General features: G+C 41.8%; 3 protein-coding genes across 4 annotated transcripts; all 3 read right to left on the bottom strand.

The window, feature by feature from the left end:
* Positions 1–5504: 5504 nt before the first annotated feature.
* On the bottom strand, positions 5505–6938 carry LOC146675373 (immunoglobulin kappa light chain-like). Its single transcript, XM_085402516.1, has 5 exons — positions 6884–6938; positions 6085–6789; positions 5874–5999; positions 5748–5791; positions 5505–5624 (listed from the first exon to the last, which is right to left on the bottom strand). Exons 1-5 carry the CDS (start codon positions 6936–6938, stop codon positions 5505–5507), a joined length of 1050 nt encoding a protein of 349 aa, XP_085258642.1.
* Positions 6939–17592: 10654 nt separating this feature from the next.
* Positions 17593–19169, bottom strand: LOC146675372 (uncharacterized). 2 transcript variants are annotated; one of them, XM_085402515.1, is made up of 6 exons: positions 19104–19169; positions 18906–18989; positions 18288–18635; positions 18105–18209; positions 17991–18025; positions 17593–17898 (listed from the first exon to the last, which is right to left on the bottom strand). In XM_085402515.1, the coding sequence occupies exons 1-6, from the start codon at positions 19156–19158 to the stop codon at positions 17779–17781; spliced, it is 747 nt and encodes a 248-aa protein (XP_085258641.1). In that variant the 5' UTR covers positions 19159–19169; the 3' UTR covers positions 17593–17778. The 2 variants fall into 2 exon arrangements, with proteins under 2 accessions (XP_085258641.1, XP_085258640.1); XM_085402514.1 differs by having other exon boundaries at positions 18288–18989.
* A 4643-nt stretch (positions 19170–23812) lies between these two features.
* On the bottom strand, positions 23813–25255 carry LOC146675371 (uncharacterized). Its single transcript, XM_085400425.1, has 5 exons — positions 25201–25255; positions 24384–25091; positions 24160–24285; positions 24024–24067; positions 23813–23932 (listed from the first exon to the last, which is right to left on the bottom strand). Exons 1-5 carry the CDS (start codon positions 25253–25255, stop codon positions 23813–23815), a joined length of 1053 nt encoding a protein of 350 aa, XP_085256551.1.
* Between the last annotated feature and the right edge of the window lie 1407 nt (positions 25256–26662).

Here is a 26662-nt window from a genome sequence, read left to right as displayed (position 1 = left end):
AGTCCCAATCAAAAGTTTAAGACCACTTGAAAAATGGCAAAAAAAATCATATTTTTCATGGTTGGATCTTAATGAGGTTCCAAGTAGCCTGAAATTTATCAACAACACGCTCTGCTACCTCACTGTGTGGAGCTCTCCCGCTGCCAGTCGTACATATCACCAACAACAACAAACATGGGACCCAGTACAATATTTAAGTCATGATTGCAGATGCAGTGCCGGTGCATCCGCCTTCCCTGCACGGCACCGCATGGAACGCCCCACCACATATGTGTTAAAAAGACCATCTGGAGATAGTGTTACTACACAGCAAATCCAGCATGTCCAAATTAACACTGTCGGATTTGATTTCAACACTATTAAAGTGTCTATATGGGTCCACACCAGAGAGTGTTAATTTAACTCTTTTTGGAGAGTTGGTACGTTAACTCTGATTTAGTGTTAAACACCAAATCTGTCTGGAGTTGATAATTTAACACTTGGTGTTAAGAGTTTATATATTAACTCTCAAAGAGTATTTTAGTTTAACTACGTAAGAGTTATCTTCTAATTCATTCTAAAAAGCAGGAATTTTACTGTTCTGAACTTCTAGAAATTTCTTTTGGAAATAAACATTTACTAAAAAGATGCAATGGTTTTTGAAAAACATTTATTCTGAACTGTGCACCACAATTTCAAAACATTTTCTGAAAGATGTAACAGTATACATGTTCTCACTTTCATTAGAATTTTGTTTATCAAAAGGTCTGACATAGATGAGCTGGTAAATGCAAATAACAGCATTCTCATCACTTATTTCTTCAATACAATATGCATGTCCTTCATTCATCCCTTTGTGGAACTGCAACGCACTTCTGCTCTCCCCCATATTCCATCTTCACAAGCATATCCTGTGTGGAGATCGAATAAAAATTAGTTGACAGTAATTAATGGCACAAATAATCCAGTAAACAATTGCAGCACAGTTAAAAAAAAAAAAGGAATCCTCTTTGAGCCATTACTTGTGTAAAGTATTTTCCCAAAAAACAAGGACACAGGCAACAGGTAATACTGAACTAAATGTAAAACCTCAACTTTTTTCATTTTTACCTAAACCGTGTGCACAAAACTCTGGAGGGATCTAAATGCTAACGTAGAATCGAGTCAGGACGTCAGCTACTGCTGTTTGCTCGCTTTTTTTTTTTTGTTTTTTTTTTTATGGGCGATCGTTTTCAGGCTTCAAGTAGCACCATTATACCAACATTTCACATTCTACACATTGTTTTAGGTGTATTTGACCAAAAGTTTGACTGAAAATTCACATGCAAGCTTTTTTTCAAGGCTGTGGTATTTGCCCGCAAACAATACCTTTCAGCTAGCTAAAACAGAATATTATGCTATCAGCGAGCAACATGGCTAATGCCTTTCACACAGCTTTGTCTCAACTCCAAAGAGCCACAGAAGTAAAAGCTAATAATAATTGAAACAATCTTTGAAAAAATGACTTTCCAAGCATGGCAAACAACTCAAATATGTAGAGCAAAATGTTCTGAAACGGCTTCACTTCAGCTTCGATTGGAGCCGTGCTGGGGGCGGAGTCTGTGAATTTACTCTGTTGGTGTCATAGCCCCTCTAGGAGTTCAGAGTTAAGAGGTCAAGAGTTAATGTTTCCATTGTAACACCTCCAGATTTGACAGAGAAACACTCATTTTTAACACTCGATTTTAACTACTATCATTTTACACCTCAGAGTTACATTAAAAGAATGTGACTCTGCTTAGAGTAAAATTAACTCTACTTTTGCAAGGAGACTATTAACACCAAAAAATTTAACACTTTTGAATTTGCTGTGTAGTTGGATCATGGTATTTGAGTCTCTGTGGTTATGGATTTGACTGGGTGTACTGTATCTTTAATTATTTTTTTTTTGACCAATAAGTGCTCAGTACATTACAATGCAGTAACCTTAGTAAGTGACACTTCTGACAAAAAATTATTCACTGTCTACAGGCCTCACTTCCACTAATTAGAGTTGCTGAATTAAACTTCTACAAACTGTGTTGCTGGGGGATTTTGGTGACTGTTTTATTTTTTTTCCTCTTCTCCCTTTCTATTTTTTAATTATCTGATAAAAAAAAAAAAAAAAAAAAAAAAAAAAAAGTGATCTGCTGTGTGGTACACTAGTTTAGATGATGTACATTCTATTTCTATTTCCCTGTTGTTTAGCTATCTGTGCATTTTACCCTGACAGTTTTGAGAAAGAACTGGACCCCACACAGCATTCAGGTGACTGTTTTGGTTTTTTTTTTTATTTAGTGCACAGAAATGTTCCTTTGTGGTTGGGCACAAATATCTTTTCCTGGCAGTCAGCTTTGCAGCTGACTAAACACTCGACATACCTTCATCTCAGGTCGCCAGCTTCACTAAAAGGAAGGAGGCCTTGCTAACACAATTATCTCCACCTGCCCCATCAGCGTACCTGGCACAGCCCCTGAGCCCACTGCAACACCTCTGCTCTGCAGCGGAGCTAGAGACCACACCTCTGCCACAAGTTTATCAATTACTAACCAAGCTTGTAACATGGCACCACTGTCTTTTGCAAATATGGTCACTGGCTTACAAAAAAAACATCCCTGCACTTCTAGAACTGCTATATGTTTAAGTGTCTGTGAAGGTTCTCAGTGATCCAGGTCGTCGTAGTCTATGGAGCTTCGAAAGAAAAGTGTATGGACTTGGCTTGAAAGGAGTGAAAGAAGCCATCAATATCCACTGTCAACGACCATCTTTGAACAGAGGTAGTGGTTTACGACACCAACCGTCTGCCATCTATAAACCAGTTATAAGATCCCTTCCTAGACGCCTTAACACCCACTCACATCCCGGGCCTTTTGACCTCAGGAAATGACATGATAGGGTTGGACTAGGCTTCACAGCGGGTTCACCGGAAGCCTTGGCTGATTGTGACCTATATCCGTTTTCACACCTTGGCTCATGTGATTAGTTAGAGAGCTTTAATCTGGCACTCGCCACCAATTGACCCTAGAACTGAAGAACCTTCTTGAATGAGAGGTGAAACATATTCAGGCAACTTAAAGTCCAGACGCTTTTCTTTCCAAGCTCTTTAGACTAAATGTGTCACAGCCCAGTGGCACGAGGGAACAGAGATGGACACAGGTGCAGAAACCAACCCGAAGCGAGACGGTAAGGGAACAAAGGATTTATTTCCGCCCCCAGGCAAACACAAGCAAAACAAAAACGACGCCACCACACTAGTGGCGCGTAGGATAATCTAAGATAACTAAGGGTGACCTAGACACCTCTAGGAGACAGCTGAACAGCAGAGGCAGCAGGGAGGTGGAAACAGGACTACGTAGGGGCCGGGGCATTGGAATGAGAGGAGATCACGGTCAGTGGGATCCAGCAGACAACCAACGATCCTCCACAGTTAAACTAAGTTGCCTTACTTGGTTTCAGGTGGAGGAGACAGGTGGGGCGGAAGGCCCGGAAGCGGTCGAGACGTGGGGAGGCAGGCAAGTGAGTGGTGGGCCGGCAGGCAACGTCGTATCAGCAGCAAGCGGCCCAGGTCCAGGAAAGCGAGAATGAGGGAGACAAGACCTCCACTCCAGGTGCTACCTCTGAGAACAAGAAGAACAGGTAAGTCATCACACGGGTTCTGGACAGAGCAATAATGCTCCACTTGACTAACATGGGGATAGCAGATACTCAGGCGATGAACAGTTGAGTGCGCAGGTCTGATATACTGCTGGAATAATTGCTCACAGGTGGTCAGCCAGGGAGGAGCAACCGAACTCCGCCCAAAGGAGGAGGAGTCGCCGTTAGAGACCTGCAGGTACCCACCCAGACCATGACAAAATGTTTGAGTGTTTCTCTGCATTACTATTCAATACATGAATAAACACTTTTCACTCTTCAATTAGCACACCTCTAATATGATCAATATGACAGAACTGACCCAGGTAAGTAGTTGGATCTCTTGTAGCAAATATGATTTAGTCATAATTGAATTAAATTGAAATAATTGAATAGCTGTATTTCATCCTAGTTATAATAAAAGTGAATATTCTGTTTCCCCTGTAGGTAGGCTGTACACCAATGGTTAAAAGGCCTGATTTCTTTGTCAATTTACTTTACTGTTATTTGTGGATGGAGTAGGTGAATGGCATTTGTCCTCCAGTACGTATGTGTGACAAAGCCAGATAAAGCACAAACGGGCCAATTCCTCACACACATCCTCTCAAACTGGCAGTCAGTGCTGCTGCTGTCCTGCATCGCATGTTTGAATCTCTATATCAAACATTTTTGTAAGGAGTCGTTAGTTTGGGGCATCTGCTGCTGTAATAAATCTAATTTAAACCTGAGTTGTCTGACTGAAATAGATTTATGTGATTATCAATGGATGTGCTGGTTAATTACCTGAAAATCACAAAGGAAAAATAATTACCACTTTTTTGTCTTGTGAAATTTGTGGAATATTATCAATGAATCCACCCCACTAAAAAGTAGATGGGCTGGTAATTTCCACTCAAAGTGCATCTTTCTAGAAGTGTCACAGCCGGGCGCGCTGGTGTGTTTGTGGAGTGGACCCAAAAGCAGACACCGGAGAAATAACCTGATGTTTCAACAAAAAGCGACCCTTTATCACAGCTAATACAAGAAAAGAGAACAACAAGGCGAGGCGAAATAAGGGCGAAACTAAACCTAAACTGGGACTGAACACTGGCACAAATAATCATGACGCCACAGGGGAAGCAAAATTAAACACAATGAACATGGAAACAAGACTTTCAAAATAAAACAGGAAACAAGGAGAGACATGAACTAGGACACACAAGCTTGATACAAGAGACACGGAGAGGGAGAGGGACACAGAGGAGAGAGACACAAGGGAAACCTACAGAGACAAGGAGGTAACACATGGCAAACGGAAAAAGACTCAAAAACAAGGAGACATTGACAATAACCTAAACTAGACTAAACTTCAACTAAGATGAACTAATAAAAACCTCAGAACTTAACATTATCTCATAAGTAATCCAAAAAAACCAACAAAATACAAAATAACTCAAAAATGGTGGGTCAGAGACCCAGCCCCCTGACAAGAAGTCTTATACATTTAATGAAGCATATTCAGAGAACACTTTTATCTTCACTAAGGATTCTTCTAGTATTAACACTCTGTAACTCTGTCACACTGTGATGGATACATTGGAGGCAACTCATGGTTCAGTGTCATGGAGAAGGATGCTTCAGCATGTGGACAGGAATACCTGGGTAACTAATCTTTCAATTGGCCGACAAACCATTCTACCACCTGAGCCACAGCAGCAGAAAGAGCATACATTTACAGTATGCCATACAGGTGAAATCACAAATGCAGTTCCTAAGTGGGAATCGCTCCAATTTAACCAGTATGAAACTACAAAAACATCTATATAACAAGATAAGACTGCAGCCATTTCAAGGAGATTCAAAGAAATAACTACATGATTTACAAATGTCCATCTTTATTTTTTTATAGCCGAGTAAACACATTCATCGTCGGTGTTGTTTCTCTGTGTTCTTGATCTCTTGGGGATTTTAATGCTTAAAGCAGCATAATGAAGGCTGTCAGCATGCTGGAAACCCTGTTGAAAATGTGTACAAAGTAGATAAGAACATGATTTCAGATGTAAACAATAGCCATAAAACAGAAGACTGTAAAAGTTTGTTGAAGAGCGCTTTAAGAAGTCATTAAAAAACATATTCACCTCCGAACTTGTTGTTGCGGCGCTTGAAAATCTTGCTTGAGATTCTGTTTGTGAAACATTGATTTAATTGAAAAGCCAACTTTAGCTAAAACCGGTCTAAGATGTAACCTAAAAGACTCCACTTACCTGTCGATTGGTGTCTGTTTCTTTTGTTTGTCTTGTACAGCAAGTATCCCAGTAAAACACTGAGGATGGAGCTGAATGTCAAAGCTCCGCTCAAGAAATACACCAAGCCCTGAGAATTAAACGTGCCTGCAACACACCAAAAACAGAGCTTTTTCTTGTCTATATCTTTAAATATTGATAAAGTGAGAAACAGGTAGAAAAGGTTACTCACCTTTAGGCTCCAGCTTGGTCCCATTTCCAAATAGTATGCGTCCACATGAGGTAACAGCACAGTAGTAGGTCCCAGCATGAGAAACACTCAGGTTACTCATTGGCAAGCTGTAGACACAGGTGTGCGTTTGTTTGCTAGGTTTGTTATCACACTGATCATTTCTGCCCAAATGTGTGTAAATGAGTCCAGGATGGGATTCGTCTGAGTCTTTGAACCAGTAAACACTGTGCTCTCCATCACAGGTCCCAGTGTGTACTGTACAGTTCAGAGTCACGGAGCCTCCTGGCTGGATGGTCTCAGATGCTGACTGCTGGACCACAGCTTTGATGTTCACACCTGAACCTTTTACACTGATGATGATGTTTTCTAAAAAGGTTAAAGTGTATGAATACTGAACACAGTAGTAAGAAGCTGAGTCTGAAACTTGCAAATCTTTGATCGTCAAGTGATATTTGCCATCTTGTGTATCCAGTGTGAAGCGTGGGTTGTTCTTGAGCTCTTCACTAAAAGAGTTGTTCACATTATATTTGAAAAAGTGAGAGATAATCTTTGGTTTTTGTCCCAGATTTTGCTTAAACCAGAACACTCTTGCAGAAACGTGAGCATCATATAAACATTTTAATGTCACTTTTCCACCAACTTGAGCTGATATGAAACGAGACTCTTGATGTTCAGATGAGAATATTTGCGACTCTGTCATCTGAACTGTAGTGGAAACGAAGAAAAAAACAAATGCACTTTCAGTTAAACGTAAAAACCTAACAACACAAAAATCTGAATCCTTAGTAATGGAACTTACCCATTTTTCCGAATAACAGACACAGAAGACAGAAGAAAAACACTGAAGACACCATTGTGGTGAGATTCTCGTGTAAAATGAAGGTTACTGATAGCTGCTCCACTTTTGAGAGGCAACAATGTGTTTGATTGGCCAGCCAAAGGTGACACAGTATCTATTGTATGGAACTCACGATCACGCGTTTAGTGCCGCCTGTAGTGGAAAATACAGTGTGATATCTGAGAGGAATTATACGTTTTTTGGAATTACAAACAGATCTAAAAGTATTGAAAGTTGAGTTTGGTCTACATTAGGTTTGTTATACTATATAAATGGGATCAAAGCAGAAGCTGCTCTGATCCAGTTGCATTTGATTTTCAAGTTTAATAATGATGTGTTTTTCATTGTAATGATTGATTGTCATTTCTAGCATATCCCATGCTGTGAAACACTTTTCATTTAAAAGATGTGATGAGTAATAATTTGAGTATACAGAATTAGGATTCCAGCAGTGAGCTCATTGTGGATAACAGTTGGGCAAACCAGAAAACAGCAGCACATGGGCCCAGAAAGAGATCATTAGGAATATCAACATGAATACATTCACACAGGATTTTGGTATTTTATGTTCAGGATTATAATATCTTTGCTCTTAAGTTGCAGGAATATAATGTAACATTTGTAATTTATGTTATTTTACTCTTTACTCTACTGCTGTTTGAATAATGATTATCATACATCATTTTCAATAATGGTTTTGCATTCCGGATAAAAAGTTTCTGAGCTCATGAGTTGCAGCATGAAATAAACAAGACCTGTGGAAAACTACAGTTTTTGGGTGTTTACAGCAAGTGGACCTTAGATCGTGATGTATGTGTTAGCGTAACAACACATCCTGCTGAAACCACAGAGGCCGTTGCACTGACACGTCTAAACAGAAAAATGGTAAAAGGCACTCTGTTTGACAGGATGCACCCACTTTTAGCTTTCTGTGCCTGTTTGTCATAGACTCAAATGTTTACAGCAAAGACATTTTAAATTTGTGTCAAAGCTGTCTGTCAACGATGTTTTGCCAAAACAACATGACCAATGGGATGGGATTTATCAGAATCAGAATCAGAATCAGAATACTTTATTGATCCCTGGGGGAAATTATTTTTTGTTACAGTGCTCCATTTTAAACCAACATTAAGACAAGACAGACAATACGCTAACTAAGAATAGTACAATATATACATATATATACATACATACATACATAAGTCACTTATAAATAAATATCTGGAAAAGAAACATGTGTAGTTGTAGCAGCAAACAGTGTGTTAAGTGGATGCGTTGTACAGGGAGATGGCCACAGGCAGGAATGATTTCCTGTGTCGTTCAGTGGTGCTTTTCGGTAATCTCAGTCTCTCACTGAACGAGCTCCTGTGACTGACCAACATGTCATGGAGTGGGTGGGAGGTGTTATCCAACATTGTCTTTATCTTGGACAGCATCCGCCTCTCCGACACCACCTTGAGGGAGTCCAGCTCCATCCCCACAACATTGCTGGCCTTACGGATCTACTTACGGATTTACTTGTTGTCATCCTTCAATTGACAATAATTTGTCAGCTCTCCTTGTCCTATTTTAACTGACTCTGCTGTCAGACCACATGCCTGAACTTGGGTCACCTTTTAAGGCTACAGGTTTGTTGCTTTTCTTCACACATCAGTATCCAGGCATTCCCCATCCTCTATTAGCCATAAACAGTTTAATCTTTTTTAACAGTCAAAGCACTTTAGACTATAAGTTACATTACTGGAAGTGCTTCACTCTTTTTTATGCAATTCCACCTCAACATGGACTTTCCCCCCCTAAATCCATGCTAATGGTCCTCACTCTCGACTAGCCCTACTTGAAAAATGTTGTCCCCTAATGCATCGTCCTATTCCCCAAGTTCTTCCCTCATAAACAAATCCTTCTCTGCCCAAACAAAGCAGTCATACCAATTCAATTCAATTTTATTTATTTATTATTATTTATTTATAAATTTATTTATTTATAGCGCCAAATCACAACAAAAGTTAAAGGTACAGGTACAGAGAAAAACCCAACAATCATATGACCCCCTATGAGCAAGCACTTTGGTGACAGTGGGAAGGAAAAACTCCCTTTTAACAGGAAGAAACCTCCAGCACAACCAGGCTCAAGGAGGGGCGGGGCCATCTGCTGCGACCGGTTGATACCACTTCATAAGAATCTGGCTTTTTACCTGCCAGTAATAATAAGCATGTCGTTTCCCTAATGCAAAATTCCAATTTGATATCTGCAAATACTTGCAATCGACATAACTGGTAAATAGTTCACATTATTCGACTGGGTATATTCTTTTGCTGAAACAACCCCTCCTAATTTCAGCATATTACCCCTGATCATTTGTTCTGCAAGAGATTCAGTAGTGACCTCTCACATGGCATACCCTCCTAAATCTTGATGAGGATATCCTGCAGCAGCAGCAGTGGCAGCAAAAAGTAGTTGTATTGACAACAAATATTTACCGTAATCCTCCTTTACACACCCAACCCAGTACAGGCTTAACTACGATTAAAATCAGTGAAGTTGAGAACAAGAGACTTGGTGTTAGTGAGAGTATTCACCATGAGATCTAGAGTAAAGGTTAGGTGCTATCTATTTAATTATTTTTGCAAGCTAAGTTGCAATCTAAAGCAAAATGGAGGAAAAACTGAAAATACAATGTAGTTGTACTTTAGGACTTATTAATATTAAACACAGCTCAGAGCTAGTTATTACTTTATGACGGGCATTTAAATTAACTATCCTACACGAAACATGTGCCGTGTTATGCCCCCAGAAATGTGTTCTTTGTGTTCTCTTTATCTCGCTATCGTAGCTTAGAGCGGTGTGTGTATTTTCGTAACCATGACAACACGAGAGCAGTTTACGCTGAGAGTCAGAAAGTGAATCTACTGTGTGACTCGGGATATTAGCGTGTGGGCTCATTCAACCGCCAGCTCCGCCGTTACAGGATTAATCCTTTTCTCTTCGCTAAGGCATAGTCTGTGAGTATAATTCATTTTGTACAATTAAGCGGTGAAGCGTTTTGAACCGTTGTCTGTTATTCGGTTAACTTTATTGTGTCTCATATAAGCTATGCGGCTAGGCTGTCAAGCTGTGATAATTAGCCAGATGCTTTGAGCTTATTGCATCTATAATACATTTCATATATTTCATTGTATTGTGTTTACAGTATATTTCATTGTATTGTGTTTACAGTATATTTCATTGTATTGTGTTTACAGTTTCACAAAAAGTGCCCAGTAAAAACTTCTGGAATCCAATCGTCTGAGTCCTGGAGATTTTCTTGGGAGTGTTTAAGCTGAATGGAAACTTAGCCCATTACAGTGAAAAGACTGCAACGCAGCTAATAGGGATACGAGGATCGCCGCTGTACGGAGCTACTCATTATCGAGAGATAAGCAGCCTCCAATATAGCCTCGGAAAACTTCGCCGCAGCCGACATCTCCCGATACTGGAGACCCAACGACACGCAATGTCACAACGTAGCAATGCTGACAAAGGAAATGGAGACAACCAGTCAGAGTGTGTGCGCTCAAGGAGCAGTCGCTCATCTGGTACATCGTCTGGCTCAAAAATCAGCATAGCCATTGCCATGGCAAAAGCAAAGGCTGAAGCCGCGCAAGCTAGAGCGGCACATTCAAAAAGAGAAATCGAGCTTAAAGTGGAGCAAGCACGTATTCAAGCCAGCCTCGACGCACTAATCGATGAAAAAGAAAGGGATGCCGCCGTTGCTGAGGCGAACTCCCTAGTAGCTGGTCTGCAGGATATGGGTCTCGAAGTACGCAGCGAAGTTAACAGCCTGGTCCGCCAGTCTGTCAAAGACCAGCGCGTAGCCGCCTTTGTCTCCGAACAGGCCAGCCTGAGCGCCAAGGGTCTATCGGCTACAGAAAATAACCTTCCCCCTTCTCAGCCAGTCACTCACCCGCATAACGCGGCTCAGACCCAAGCTGCCGCTCCTGCTGCTATTACGCCACACCAAGCTCTTCAGGGCCCCTGGAGAAGCGACGCACCAACACGACAGAGCTCCAAGTCACCCTTCTACCCCCCTCCAACTCCACTCCTACAGCAGAACCCCAAACGAGATTCTACGTTTCCCACGCATCAGCCCATCCACGGGACACTCTACGGAGGTGATTACGACCATTCTACAACCACTGACCTCATCAAATATCTCGCTCGTAACCACTTGGTGACTTCAGGTCTCACCGCATATGACGACCAGCCAATAAACTATTGGGCCTGGAAAACATCATTCCAGAACGCCATTGCCAATCTAGACCTGTCTGCTGCAGAAGAACTCGACCTCCTAACCAGACACCTGGGAAAGGAGTCAACAGAGCAGGTAAGAAGAATAAAAACGGTCAACATCAGGAATCCAACTATTGGACTGTGCTCAGCATGGGGGCGCCTCGACGAACTATATGGCTCCCCAGAAGCCGTCGAACAAGCTCTGTTCAGCAAACTAGAAAGCTTCCCAAAGCTCACGACAAAAGATCCACGGAGACTCCGGGATCTAGCCGACCTGTTGTCAGAGCTACAAGCCGCTAAAGAAGATGGCTACCTCGCGGGCATGTCGTACTTGGATACCTCCAGAGGAATTAAGCCCATCATCGAGAAACTTCCATACAGCATACAAGAAAAGTGGCTATACCACGGGACGAGATACAAACAAGAACATTTCGTCAGCTTCCCACCTTTCTCCGTGTTGGTGAACTTCATCCGCACCGAGGCGAAAGCACGTACGGACCCAAGTTTCAACCTCTTCACGCCAAGCCCCCCAAACGAGAGAATGAATAAATGGGAGAGGCCCACGAAGACGTCCGTTCACACCCACAAAACACAAGTCTCAGGCACTGCCAAGTTCGAGTCTAAGGAAAGCAGGGAACGTATTGACCCGAATAAACATTGCCCCCTGCACAAAAAACCCCATCCTCTGAGGAAATGCAGAGGTTTCCGCGAGAAGAGCTTAGATGATCGCAAACAGCTTCTGAAAGAACACTACGTCTGCTTTCGCTGTTGCTCGTCAACAGAACACTTTGCAAAGAACTGCACAGCCAAGATAACATGCACCGAGTGTGGTAGCGCTGCCCACGTGACAGCCCTCCACCCTCACCCACCTACCTGGAAATCTAAATCGTTCCCCTCCATCTCAGAGGATAGCGGGGAGGAGGACAAAGCTGATAACCAGGAGGTCAACGCAACGTGCACACAGGTATGTGGGGAAGGTCTGAGTGCTAGAGCGTGTGCTAAGATCTGTCTCGTCAGGGTGTTCCCAAACGGACGAAGAGAGGAAGCCAAGAGAATGTACGCTATATTGGATGAGCAGAGTAATCGCTCCCTCGCGCGGTCAGAGTTCTTCGAAGCCTTCAAGATCTCCGGGCGCTCGTACTCATACACACTAAAGACCTGCGCGGGACGTACGGAGACATCAGGAAGGAGAGCCAGCGGCTACACCGTAGAGCCGTTGGACGAGAAACTGAGTATCTCTCTGCCTACACTCCTCGAGTGTAACCAAATTCCCAACATCCGCGCGGAGATTCCCACCCCCGGTGTGGCCTATCATCATACCCACCTAAAACGCATCGCTGACAAGATACCACCTCCGGACCCAGACGCCAGCATTCTTCTCTTACTGGGCAGAGATATCTTACGGGTCCACAAGGTCCGAGAGCAAATAAGCGGCCCAGGAGATGCTCCCTTCGCCCAAAGGCTTGACCTGGGATGGGTCATCGTCGGAGACGTGTGCCTCGGAGGTGCTCACAGACCACCGGAGGTGAGAAGCTACAAAACAGCCGTTCTAGGGAACGGTCGTACAAGCCATCTCCAGCCATGTAACAACCAGATGAAAGTAACAGAGGTGTTTGAACAAGCACGTGACTATCAACAACATCCAGCGCGAACCCCGACGACGCTAATCGGAGACAATTTGGGGCAAACCGTCTTCGCTCGCACTCCCAACGACCACAAACTTGCTCCATCCAGGGAAGATTTGGAGTTTCTAAGGATAATGGAAGCCGAGTGTTGCCAAGACAGCTCCAACAGTTGGGTCGCACCTTTGCCGTTTAGGTCACCGAGGCAGCGACTCCCTAACAACAGGAAACAGGCTCTCGAACGCCTCGTCTCACTTCGGCGCTCACTGGAAAAACGACCACGGATGAAAGCCGACTTCCTAGAGTTTATGGAGAAGACGCTCAAGAAGGCGCACGCAGAAGCTGCCCCTCCCTTGCAACCCGGTCAGGAGCGTTGGTACTTGCCCCTGTTCGGCGTGTACCACCCCCGGAAGCCGGACAAGATCCGCGTGGTCTTCGACAGCAGTGCATCCTATGAGGGAGTATCGCTCAACGATGTCTTACTCAGTGGTCCCGATCTTAATAACAGCCTACTAGGTGTTCTTATGAGGTTTAGGAAGGAACAGGTTGCGATCACCGCCGACATCGAGCACATGTTCCACTGCTTCATCGTGAAAGAAGACCACCGGGATTTTCTCCGCTTCCTGTGGTATAGAGACAATGACCCTACCTCTGACGTCGTGGATTACAGGATGCGGGTGCATCTCTTTGGTAACAGCCCCTCGCCTGCCGTCGCAGTGTATTGCCTGCGGCGGGCGGCTAAGGCAGCAGAGGCCGACTACGGCAGCGATGCTAGGAGATTCGTCGACCGCGATTTCTACGTCGACGATGCCTTAAAGTCTTTCAGTACAGAGGAAGAAGGCATCGCAGTTCTCCAGCGAGCGCAGAAGATGCTCGCGGCTTCCAACCTCAGGCTGCACAAGGTTGCATCAAATTGTTCCGCGGTCATCAGAGCATTCCCCTCCCAGGATCGCTCTCAGGATTTCAATGGCCTGGATCTCTCCATCGATGATCTGCCTATCCAGCGTAGCCTGGGACTGTTCTGGAACATGCGCACGGACACTTTCACGTTCCAGATCGAGATCGATCAGAAGCCGTTCACCCGCAGAGGGGTACTCTCGACCGTGAACAGTCTATACGACCCCCTAGGGTTTCTAGCACCCATCACAGTTGATGGAAGACGGATCCTAAGAGAACTCACCTTGCAAGCGGAAGATTGGGACGCACCCCTTCCCAAAGACATGGAGACCGAGTGGACTAGATGGAAACAGTCTCTTCAAGACCTGGAGGGGCTCCAAATACCACGGCCTTATACGTCCCTCTCCACCACAGGAGCCCTAAGGAGAGAACTCTGCGTCTTTGCCGACGCATCCGTCAGAGCAATAGCGGCCGTAGCCTACATCAGGGTAACTGGCAAGCAGGGACAAACTGAGATTGGGTTTGTCTTTGGGAAATCGAAGTTGGCTCCCCAACCTAGCCTAACTGTCCCTAGACTTGAACTTTGTGCTGCTGTGCTCGCCGTCGAGATCGCCGAGATGATAGTCGCAGAGATGGACACAACGTATGACAACATCACCTACTACACAGACAGTAAGGTCGTACTGGGATACATCCATAACCAGTCAAGGAGATTTTATGTCTACGTACACAATAGGGTCCAACGTATCCTTCAGTCACCCTGTCCCGGCCAGTGGAAGTACGTTCCAACGCATCTTAACCCAGCTGACGTTGGGTCAAGAGCTGTAGCATCAGCCCTGCTCAGCAGTACACCATGGCTCAAAGGACCAGCCTTTCTTTGCGACGCATCAGGGCATCCATCCGAGCTTCAAGAGACGTACAATCTTGTCGACCCCGACATCGATGCCGAAGTGCGTCCACAGGTGACAACGAAACTCACCCATGTTGCTAAAGGCGTGGTACGCCCTCAACGCTTTGAACGCTTCTCCAAGTTCAGCACACTCCATGCAGCCATCGCACATTTGATCCACGTAGCTAGCTCCTTCGCTCGCTCGACGCAGGGCGAATGTCGAGGCTGGCACATCTGTCGTCCTACAGAAGAGGAGCTGCTGAAAGCCAAAGTGTGCATCGTAAAGAGTGTCCAGGGTGAGTGCTACGCGGAAGAGCTCAAGTGTATCGGTTCTGGAGTCGACATACCATCTTCCAGCAGCTTGTGGAGATTGCATCCCATTATGGACCAGGATCGACTACTCAGGGTAGGAGGTCGGATCGAGCAGTCAGGCTTAGGCATGAACGAGACTCATCCCATCATCATTCCTGGCCGGCATCACCTCGCAACTCTGCTTGTGTCCCACTATCACGAAGCAGTAAAACACCAGGGGAGACATCTTACTGAAGGTGCCGTTCGGGCCGCAGGTTTTTGGCTCGTGGGAGCCAAACGCTGTATCAGCAGTCTGCTCTACGGATGCATCACTTGTAAGAAGCTGCGAGGGAAGGCCGAACATCAACGGATGGCAGCCCTGCCGGCAGAACGGTTACAAGTAGCACCTCCCTTCACCTACATAGGTGTCGATGTCTTTGGACCGTGGGGCATCGTTTCACGCCGCACAAGAGGAGGAGTTTCGAACTCCAAGCGATGGGCGGTGATGTTCTCGTGTATGTGTTCCAGGGCAGTGCACATTGAGGTGATCGAAGCCATGAGTGCCAGCAGCTTTATTAACGCCTTGAGGAGATTCTTTGCGGTCAGGGGCCCCGCGAAGCAGATACGCTCGGACTGCGGAACTAACTTCGTCGGCGCTTCCCGTGAGCTGGGGATGGACAAGGAAAACTCAGGGTTCGACAGGGTGGAGAAGTACCTCAGTAAACAGAGCTGCACCTGGGTGTTTAACCCACCCCATGCATCCCATATGGGTGGCGCATGGGAGAGGATGATCGGCATTGCCCGCCGTATCTTGGACTACATGCTGCTTGAACAGAGAAAGTCTCGCCTGACGCACGAGGTTCTGACCACGCTTATGGCCGAGGTAGCAGCAATTATGAACGCAAGGCCGATCATTCCAGTGTCATCCGACCCCGAGTCGCCCTGCATCCTCACACCAGCCATGCTCCTGACTCTCAAAACAGGCTCCGCGCCTCCTTTGCCGTCAGGCAAGTTCGAGGAAGCAGATCTCTTCAGGGAGGAGTGGAAACAAGTTCAGGGCCTGGCAGACATGTTTTGGAACAGATGGAGGCGTGAATACCTCAAAACACTGCAACTTCGACACAAGTGGCAAGGGAAACAGCCGAATCTTCAAGAAGGGGACGTAGTTCTCTTAAAGGATGATCGGGCAGAGAGAAATGAGTGGCCCATGGGCATCATCACGAAAGCCTTTCCAGGGAAGGACGGTCTGGTCCGGAGAGTCGAAGTGGAGGTCGTTAAAGATGGAAATAGAAGAGGATTCTCTCGTCCCATTACAGAAGTAGTTCTGCTTCTTTCTCCAAAGTCTGACTCTGCCAATTGATGTGGGCTCTTAAAGACCCCAAGCGGGGAGTGTTATGCCCCCAGAAATGTGTTCTTTGTGTTCTCTTTATCTCGCTATCGTAGCTTAGAGCGGTGTGTGTATTTTCGTAACCATGACAACACGAGAGCAGTTTACGCTGAGAGTCAGAAAGTGAATCTACTGTGTGACTCGGGATATTAGCGTGTGGGCTCATTCAACCGCCAGCTCCGCCGTTACAGGATTAATCCTTTTCTCTTCGCTAAGGCATAGTCTGTGAGTATAATTCATTTTGTACAATTAAGCGGTGAAGCGTTTTGAACCGTTGTCTGTTATTCGGTTAACTTTATTGTGTCTCATATAAGCTATGCGGCTAGGCTGTCAAGCTGTGATAATTAGCCAGATGCTTTGAGCTTATTGCATCTATAATACATTTCATATATTTCATTGTATTGTGTTTACAGTATATTTCATTGTATTGTGTTTACAGTATATTTCATTGTATTGTGTTTACAGTTTCACAAAAAGTGCCCAGTAAAAACTTCTGGAATCCAATCGTCTGAGTCCTGGAGATTTTCTTGGGAGTGTTTAAGCTGAATGGAAACTTAGCCCATTACATGCCGTGCTACGTATTGGCTGCATTTTGGGGGCAATAGTTGTATAGAACTTAAAATTTGAGCATAAGTTTTTAAAATTTAGATTTATATCAATTGTGCTAATACAGTATGTCAAAATGAAAAGAATAACAGCGGATTCAGACATGTGAGTTTGTGCTGAAAAGACTGATACCAAACAAGGGAATATAAATAGCTTTTAATGGTGAAAAATGAAGGTAAAATTAAAAGTAGTCAAAAATGGCCAATTATACCCTGGAACCCAATAAATCATGAAAAATTTGGTTTAAATTTTCGGTCAAAAATTTCTTCATGAAAGTGCAGATTTGTGCAATTTTTTGTAAATTATTTCTAAATTTAAAAAAAACTACACATCTGTATGTGTAAAGAAATGACTTTCATTTTGCCATCCCATTTGATTTCCCTGCCACTCTAAGAAAATTTCTCTAGATCCACTCCTGCTTGGGACCTTTTGTATTTAGGATAACAGATTAAGTCTAGTTTCTATACTTAATTTGGCAGCAGAATGACTGCATTTCATGATCCATTCTCTTGAAGAGACAAGCTTGGCTTAATTCTCTCATACACAATAATAATAATCACAATAATGAGACATGTTATCACTGAATTGAAATGGCACACAGATATTGTCTCAAGCTTGAAGGTCTTTTAGTCTTTATTATGTTTATTGAGCTTCAAAAACATTAAATTTACAAAAAAAAAAATAAAAAATTAAAAGGCTGTTGGCAGAGAATGAGGATTAAAAAAGAAGTGAATACTGACATTTGTCTCTCATGATTCCTTCATTATTCCATCTTTATCTTCAAACTACACTGACGTTACAAATGTGATTAACTAGCAAAAAAAATTATATTGTGAACATGACCCAACATAAAAAAGAAATACTACATTTTTAAACACCGTGTCTTCTCTGCGTACTAATGCTTTACACTATAGTACACACATTCACTCCAGGTGTGATCCTTCTGACTTCTTGATCTGTTGCGCAGGTTGACAGTTGAAGATGGAAAATAGAGTCTTTCTGCCTCTTGGAAAGCCTGGCAACAAAATACTTATTAATAAAAATATGTCCACAGATTGACTTTTGCGTAGAAAAATGGTAACTGAATAGTTACTGGTAATACATCACCGTTGCATCTGCTTTGGGGAGACTTGCTTGAGATTCTACAAGAACAACAAAAGTTTCTTATATTTATAATTCTGTAATAATTGGCAGGTTAAAAAAACCCTAAAAATTAGTTACCAGGAGATTTGCAGATGCATTTCTTGCTGATCACACACACTGAGAAAGCCAGCAATACACTCAGGATGGAGGTGACTGCAAAGGTGCCGCTCCAGAAAACATTATCTGCATGAAGTCAGACAGTTTAGACAACTGGGTGGGATCTACTGTGGTTTTAGTAAACTCAGTCTTAATGTTACTCACGTTCAAAGTCCAGTTTTGTTCCATTTCCAAACAGTATGTGTCCACATGAGGCGACAGCACAGTAGTAGGTCCCAGCATGAGACAGATTCAGGTTATTCATTGGCAAGTTGTAGACACAGGTGTGTATTTGTGTCTTAGCTTCTTTCTCACACTGATCATTCCCACCCCAATGTGTGTAAATGAGTCCAGGATGGGACTGAGAATGGGATTCGTCTGAGTTTTGGAACCAGTACACACTGTGTTCTTCATCACAGGTCCCAGTGTGTACTGTACAGTTGAGAGTCACAGAGTCTCCTTGCTGGATGATCTCAGAAGCTGACTGTTGGACCACAGCTTGGACGTTTGACTCTGCATCGTTAACAATAACAGTAATGCTTTCTGAAAATGTTAATCTGTATAAATAAGAGGTCATACAGTAGTAAGTCGCTGAGTCTGAAATTTGTAAATCTCCGATCATCAAGTGGTTTTTGCCATTTTCAGTATCCAGTGAAAAGCGGTGATTATTCTTAAATTCGCCAAAAAATGTGTTATTTTTTTCATATATGTAGGAGTAAGAGATGAGCATTGGTTTCTGTCCAAGAGGTTGTTTATACCAGTAAAGCCTTGCAGCAACCTCACCTTCGTAGAAACATTTCAAAATCAAGTTGTCACTCGTTTTACGTGACACAAAAGCGCTCTTCTGATGACCAGATGAGGACAGCTCTAGATCAGTCAAATGAGCAGAATTGAAATATAAAATAAAGCAAATGTAAGGCAAAAGTGAAAGAATTCAATATTCTTAGAGAGGAGAAATGAACCTACAAGCACACAACTCACCCAGAGTCCTCGATAACAGTATTGCAAAATAAAAAGCCAGCAGTGAAAAAGCCATTGTGCAGAAAATTGCTGTGTGAAAAAAAGGAAGGAAAAAACCCTCTTTTCTACTCTTTATAGGCAGGACTGTGTTTGATTGGCCAACAAACTGTGACGCTGCGCTGTATGTCCTACTTAGGAAATGCAACGTGCTCACTGGAAACAATAGTATCACGTTTTGTTTTTTCTAATAATAAATACTGACATTGTGAGATGCCTATTAAGCACAACATTTTTAAAATGGGTGAAAGAGCATAGTAACTCTCATTTACGTTTTACAGCCTAGAATAGAATAATAAAAAAGTAAAGTGAAGGTGGTGGATTTTGCAAAAGTTGCCAAATTGAATTTAATGAAAATTGGTGGATTTTTTGGGACAATATCTGTATCACTATCAAACAGGCCATTGGCCTTGGGGAAGCATATCCTTAGGAAATTTATATACAAAACCGAATTACTCATATAGTGTAGTTTGCAGAATAAAACAAGTACTTTGTTTAACAACTCCAGAATTTGATGTTATACTGCTGACATAATAATCTAAATATGAACTTATATTCACTTTATACACTGATGTTTATATTGGCGTTTTTGAGTGTTTCCTTGGTCATTTTTGTGTCTGCACAATACTCAACATTCTGTCAAAAACAGTAAATGGCTGTGCACTGACAAAGGAAAGAACATATGTTTTCAGTCAGTTTCTAAGAATTTTTTTTTTCTAAGTCAGAATCAGGTCATTTCCCGCTTGTAACCACAAAGATCACACAATAGATAATACAGCCAAGTAGTTACACAATACTAAAGCCGGTCTAAGCTTAAAGAGATAATATCTTTAGACCGAAAATCGCGATTTAAAGACCAATATCAAAAGAATATTTCCAACTTCACAATGCATCTTCAATGAGATTCTTAACAACAACAAAAAAACATAAAGCTCTGGTTTGAATCTTTGCGCTAGAGTAAAATCCCTCCTCCTCTGATCTCGATTAGTTGGATGACTTGAACTCAAAGCTTGAGTTACAGAGCTTGTTTGAACTTTGACAAATAGTAACAGATATGTCTGAAAAAGAAGAGAATATGTGCAATTTGTCTTGTATTGGGGAAAACCTGGGGTATTCACACAACGCTCTTTAATCCTTTTTGAGTATCTCAAATCCAACCTGGTCTTCACAGTACTCCTCACAGCAGCTGAGCAAAAGACACCGAGGTGAGTTTAAGCATGAATCACAAATGGAACAGCTTTGAAACCACATGTGGTGCAGTGATTTGGCGCTTTGTGAAAACTCCAGCTTAAGTAGCCAGGGTGAAGTTGGCTGCAAGACAGCAAAACTAAGAGGGAATTCATTACAATGTTCCTTAAATGTGAAGCGTAGTGTTGGTCTTCTCTTGCAGCTGGTTCAGTGAATTTATTTCAGAAAGTGATGAAACCAGCAGTTTATGAATCTGTGAGATTTCTGCTTTCAGCACCCTATGGCATGATCGTGTATCATGGCATGATCGTGGCATGATCGTGTATCGTGGCATGATCGTGTGATTTGCGCTGTTTACATCCTTTTACCTGCTCTTTAACCATTTACTGTTTTACAGTAGCTGTTTTGTGATTTTTTTTAGCTTTTAGTTGAGATTCTGACATTTCTGTGGATATCAAACAGCTATATTTAAATAACAGATCTGGTGGTACGTTCCAGATGTTCTCCCTCTCCCCCCCATTACTGGGGGCATTAAGTTTCAATGGATTTGTCACGGTTCTGGGTCAGTTTCGAACCAGTATTTTGAGTTTTGATTTTTAGTTTATTTTTTGAATGATTGTTGTGGTTTTGGGTGCGATGATTATTATTATTGTTAGAGTTCTATGTTTCTGTTTATTCATGTTTTAGGATTTGTTCTCGGTTGTATCTCACGTTTAGTTTACTTCAGGTTCCATGTGTCATTCTGTCTGTCTCTCAGTGTCAGGTCCGCGTCTTGGTGTAGTGTTCTCATTTCCTGTTTTATTGTGAAGGTCTGGGTCTCATGTGAGTGTGTTCAGTTTTACCTCTGTCTCGTCTTGTTGATTATTCCCAGCTGTGTCCACCACCTGTGTGTAATTCCCCTGTGTTTCTCTGTGTGTATTTAAGTCGTGTCCTCTGTCATTGTAGTTGCTGGTCCGTCTGTGTATTCCACCCTGCTTCATCTGTGTGTTTCCCTGCTGTCAACCGCCAACTGTTTCTGCTCGCTTTCATTCAGGTTCGTGTTCTGTAGTCAGTTTGTTCCCAGTCTAGTTTAGTCCTTGTTCGGTTCGCCTTTTGTCCATTTTTATTTTGTGTTTAATAAACCACCATCACACTTTTACAAGTGCCTGCGTTTGGATCCTCCTTTATTTTCCACACGGCTCATCTCACTCGCCGTGACAGGATTAAATGCAGAACTAAAGATGGAGTGAAATACAAAAATAAGCTTTTATCACTGTCTGTTCAGGATAAACGTTCAGAATAATCCAAGGGAAAACAGAAAAAATACAAGGAAAAAACAATAAACACAAAGTAATGAGGTTAGGGGAAATGGGATGAATGCACAGCAGTAGCAAATCAGGGATAATGAGACATGGGAAGTTATTCAGTACAAGGTACGTACGACTATCAAAATAAAACGGGAAGTAACAAACAAGGGAATATCTAACACAGAGGCTGAGATTTAATGGGAGAGGCAGGGAATCAAATAAAAAAACAAAACTCCAGGAATTATTACAATTACTTAAAAACCCATAATATTAAGGTACAAGAACTAAAGTAGCCACCCTTTGCTTTGTTGACAGCACTGAAAACCCTTGGCTTTCTCTCAAATGGTTTCATTTCACATTTATGCCTTATCAGGGTTCATTTGTTGCCTTCTCAATGTTGTTGGGACCATCAGTTGTGTTGTACAGAAGTCAGGTTGGTACACAGCTGACAGCCCTATTTGACAACTGTTAGAATTCCTATTATGGCAAGAACCAATCAGACAAGTAAAGAGAAACGACAGTCCATTGTTACTTTAAGAACCTAAGTTTGGTCAGTCTGGATAATTCCTAAAACTTTGAATGTGTCCCCAAGTGCAGTCGCAAAAACCATCAAGGGCTACGATGAAACTGGCTCACATAGAGAGTCGGCCAGTTTCATCGTAGCCCTTGATGGTTTTTGCAAACTTGGTTCTATGATAGGTCTTAAAGGGTTAAAAGCAACTCATGTATGTATAGATATAGACATGCATACCAGGAGCCAAGCCATTGGAGAGATTAAAAAACAACTAATAGAACCTTAAAATCAACTCTGCATTTAACTGTCAGCCAATGTAAAAATGCAAATATCAGAGTAATACTCTCTCTCTCTCTTTTTGGTACCTGTCAGTAGCTGCAAGTACTTCTCTTGCAGCTGCAAGGTGGGACAGGCCATTCAGAATCAGAATACTTTATTAATCCCTATGGAAAGTATGTATTTACAGTTGCTCCAAGACAATAAGAACAGTAACATGCTGAAAATGTGAGCATGCTAAATTAAATAATACAATATATTACAAAGTTTACAAAATATAAGAACTAGCTATAATTAGCTACAAATAGCTAAATTATAAATATCCAGAACATAGAGAGAAACTATATGTATATGGTTGATATTTTACTTTAAAATGAGAACTTTGTTATTTGTTATTTTCACTGTAGAGACCTCAGTCGGCTTAGAAGATAGTGACGACTCTGGAATCTTTTAGAGCTTGATCAAGATCAGAGGTCAGATTTACTGAAAATCTTATGAACACGATAACTCATTTCTACTAAAATTCTTGGATGACTTTGAATATTTGTGAGGTCAGGGGGAATGTGTTCTTCATTTCTTGTGAACACCATAAATTAAGAACTTAGGGTTTTCAAAGTGATAGCATACATTTATATTTTAGACCTACAGGTCAAGGTCAAAGATCAGGTTTTTCTAAGTGTTGGGAATGTGACTCAAGAAGAATGTCACTTGATATTTTCAGATTTATACAATACATCTAGTAGGGGGCTGAGGGATTGCACTAGTAGCCACCAGTATATTTTTTTAGAAAAAGGTGTATATAATCATTTTACTGGTTCATCTTCTATTTGCTATGACCTATCTCTTGACAATGCTCTGCTATAGCTTCAAATTAATTGCAGCAAATTCCTAGATTGGCTCTGGTACTAATCTGTGTAGTACCTGAAGTAGTCACACTGGCTCAAAACACAAGATCATTGATGTTGCACTGACAGAGATAAAATGAAAAAGATCTACAGCCATAGCCTAGCAGCTTTATTTAGTCACAGTGCTGTTTTATTACTAAATGTGAATGCATAAACTCCAACAAAATGGTTCAAAAAAAGAGAATAAAACTGAAACCTTGCAATTTGTTTTTAGTCTGGCATGAAAACTTCATTCATGCGGGGGTTTTTTTACAACCTTGAGATCAAATATTTAGTAAAACGAATACATACTGTTCAGAAATGTATATGTATTTAAAAGTAATCATTCCTCAAGTAACAGCCAAAGAATCCTGTTGGAATATGGATGGGAGATAAGCAGGACATGCATTTGCCCGATTTTCCAGTTGCAATTGGGCTAGAATGTTAGTACTGGTCATAAATTGTATTGAACAGAAAGTAGAATTGTTTTGTCTGCTCGACATTGAAATGTTGAAATGTCCATATTTACTGCTTTATGCTGGAGTACACACATTCACTCTTGGTGTTGTCTTTCTGTCTTCTTGACTTGTTAAGTTTCTTAGCACTTAAAGCTGCATAATGGAGGCTGTCTGCATCTTGACAAGCCTGTCAAGAGAATATGCAAAAGTCATTTGAGATATTTCCTTCACAGAAATTTAGCATTGTTTTATTAGTAAGTAACTGGGATTTGATTTACCTCTGAATTTGTTGTTGAAGGAGTTGGTAATCGTGCACGAGGCTCTAATAGTCAAAGACAAAAAAATACTCAGATCCAAAGGCTAAAAGATAAACGTAACAAATTTAAGCTATCAGGAACAAGCAGTACCACATACCTGGGCAAATGCAGTTGTTTCTCTTGATTGTCTTGCATACTGAGAAAACCAGTAGGAGAACCAGGATGGTACTGAATGCCAAAGCTCCACTCAAGTAGTACACCAAGACAAGAAAGTCTGCCTCACCTGCAGTTAGCCAGTCATCGGAAAGAGATTTTTAGCTTATATGTATCTTCTCACAAAAAGTGATCAGAATTGACTGTAAATGACTCTTCAGTACTCACGGCTGAGATCCAATCTGGTCCCGTTTCCAAACACTATGTGTCCACATGAATCAACAGCACAGTAGTAGGTCCCAGCATGAGACATGTTCAGATCCTTCATTGGCAGGTTGTAGACACAAGCGTCTGCTTGTGGGTTAGTTTTCATCCTACAATGATCATTTTTGCCTCCATAAGTGTAAATCAGTCCTGGACGAGATGCTTCTGTTTCTTTGAACCAGTAAACACTGTGTTCTTCATCACAGGTCCCAGTGTGTACCGTGCAGTTCAAAGTTACGGAGCCTCCTGGCTGGATGGTCTCAGATGCTGACTGATGGACTAAAGCTGGGTTTTTCAAACCTGCCTCCCTTACTCTGACAATGGTACCCCCTGCAAACGTTAACACAAATCTATAGCTGCATGCACAGTAGTAAGTAGCTGAGTCATTGATTTTCAAATCTGAAATGTTCAAGTTATTTCTTCCATTTTCTGTATCCAGTGTGAACCGTGGGTTGTTCAGGAATTCATCATGAAAAGTGATTTTTGTATCGTACACATAGAACGTAGAGATTAGCCTCGGTTTCTGTCCCAGAGTTTGCTTATACCACAAGATCCATGCTGAATCGTCACCTTCATAGAAACAATGCAAACTAACATTTTCTCCAACATCAGCTAAGATAAAATCTTTTTCTTGATAAACAGATGCCTGTGGTTGCAGATGGGTCTTCTGGACTACAATAAAAATCAAAATAAAAGCAAATGAAAAGTCAGTTCAACATATTCATTTCCTTAAGAGGTGAAAACTTGAAGAGATGTTAAAAAGAACAGAAACACAACTTACCCATTTTCCCCAGGAACAAACATGTCAGATAAAAGACAAACTTTGCAGGTGTCATCGTGTTCAAATCGTTGTGTCAAATGAAAAGAATCTTGATGCTTTCTCCACTCTGAAGACCCAAGACTGATCTTGATTGGCCAGTCTACAGTGACACTGTACGTCCTACTGTGGAAACATAATCACATGTTCACAACCACCTATGGTGTAAAGTTCATAATATCATGAGTATATATGAAAAGCACTGAGGCTCTTGACTAGTGCAGTATATGTTCACTAAGGAAAATTACATTAATGTCATTAGTTTACAGCTTAGAGACTGGTGCCACCTTAGAGTGGATTCTGCTCAGTATTTGTCACTGAAACATGAATGTTTAGAGTGTGCATTGTAATTGTCCAAATGGCTTATTGAAGCAGAAAGACCAACGTATTTGAAATTTTTAAATCACAAATCGAAATCATTGCATCCCAAATACTTTTCAAATTAATCTTTTATTTCACTTTTAAATTTTATGTGAAATTCAATTATTTTTTATAGAAATGCTTTTCTTGAAATGTGTTGTTTTTTCTTTGCTTTGAGCAGCAGGGAACAAAAAGCTGTGTTAGAGTAGTAAGATAGTGGTACAAACACAACCCACACACAAAACCTCCAAATGTGCATAGGTATAATGGCAGTAGTCGTAATGGTAATGCGATTCAAGTGATGTGATTTCATCAGCTGAATAGTTTTAAATTATCTGCCAAGGAACTTGGATGTTATGTTCGATTTATTTTTGTTGGTTTCTTTTTTATTTTTGCTCATTGGAACACAAATACCCCTGTTCAACTAGTCTGTTCTCTTCATTGATGTAAATATTACTCTAAATATTTCACCCAAGTAATATTACGATACCTGAAAATCAACCACTTTTGGTGGCATGTTTAAAGGTGCTAATGGTGTATTTATGTGGGTGTGGAACTACCTTTACATCCTGCACAAAAACCACACGAGCTGCTGCACAGACAGAGACAGACTTCTTTTCTGCATTCACACTGATGCGAGTCAAAGCTTGTAGCTGTAGAGCACTTGACTATTATGGCTCATCTTAAATGCTATCCAAATTGAATGAGTAGATTTTATCTTGTGTTTCCTCAGCCCAGCAGCCAGAGCTGTGTGCCTTTGTTTGTCAGATTCTAGAGATTTAGTTATGGACACTTTGTTCTACTTCTTAACCACAGAGGATCTGTCTCTCATGAAACCCTTCTGCAGCCAGTAAACATCGTCCTGGGCTTCCAACCTTCTTTTTGAATGGAAGGTTCTCTTTACATGCTTTTTTGATCTTATACCCAAATGTTAATAGTATTAAGGTGCGACAGTGGCACGCTCAATGGTTTCTGTCATACTGGTACTGGGGATGGTGAGTCGAGCTGTGTTAATGTCTGCAAGATTTTCTTCTGGTAGAAGTTTGTCAGTGATACAGTTAAGTCT

This window comes from Rhamphochromis longiceps, linkage group LG3 (genome assembly GCF_057381845.1).
Source record: "Rhamphochromis longiceps isolate RC_006_pf linkage group LG3, R_longiceps_female_GT1.1, whole genome shotgun sequence".
NCBI lineage: Eukaryota > Metazoa > Chordata > Actinopteri > Cichliformes > Cichlidae > Rhamphochromis > Rhamphochromis longiceps.
Note: the sequence above shows the minus strand (reverse complement) of the source record. Positions and strands in the feature narration are given on the sequence as shown.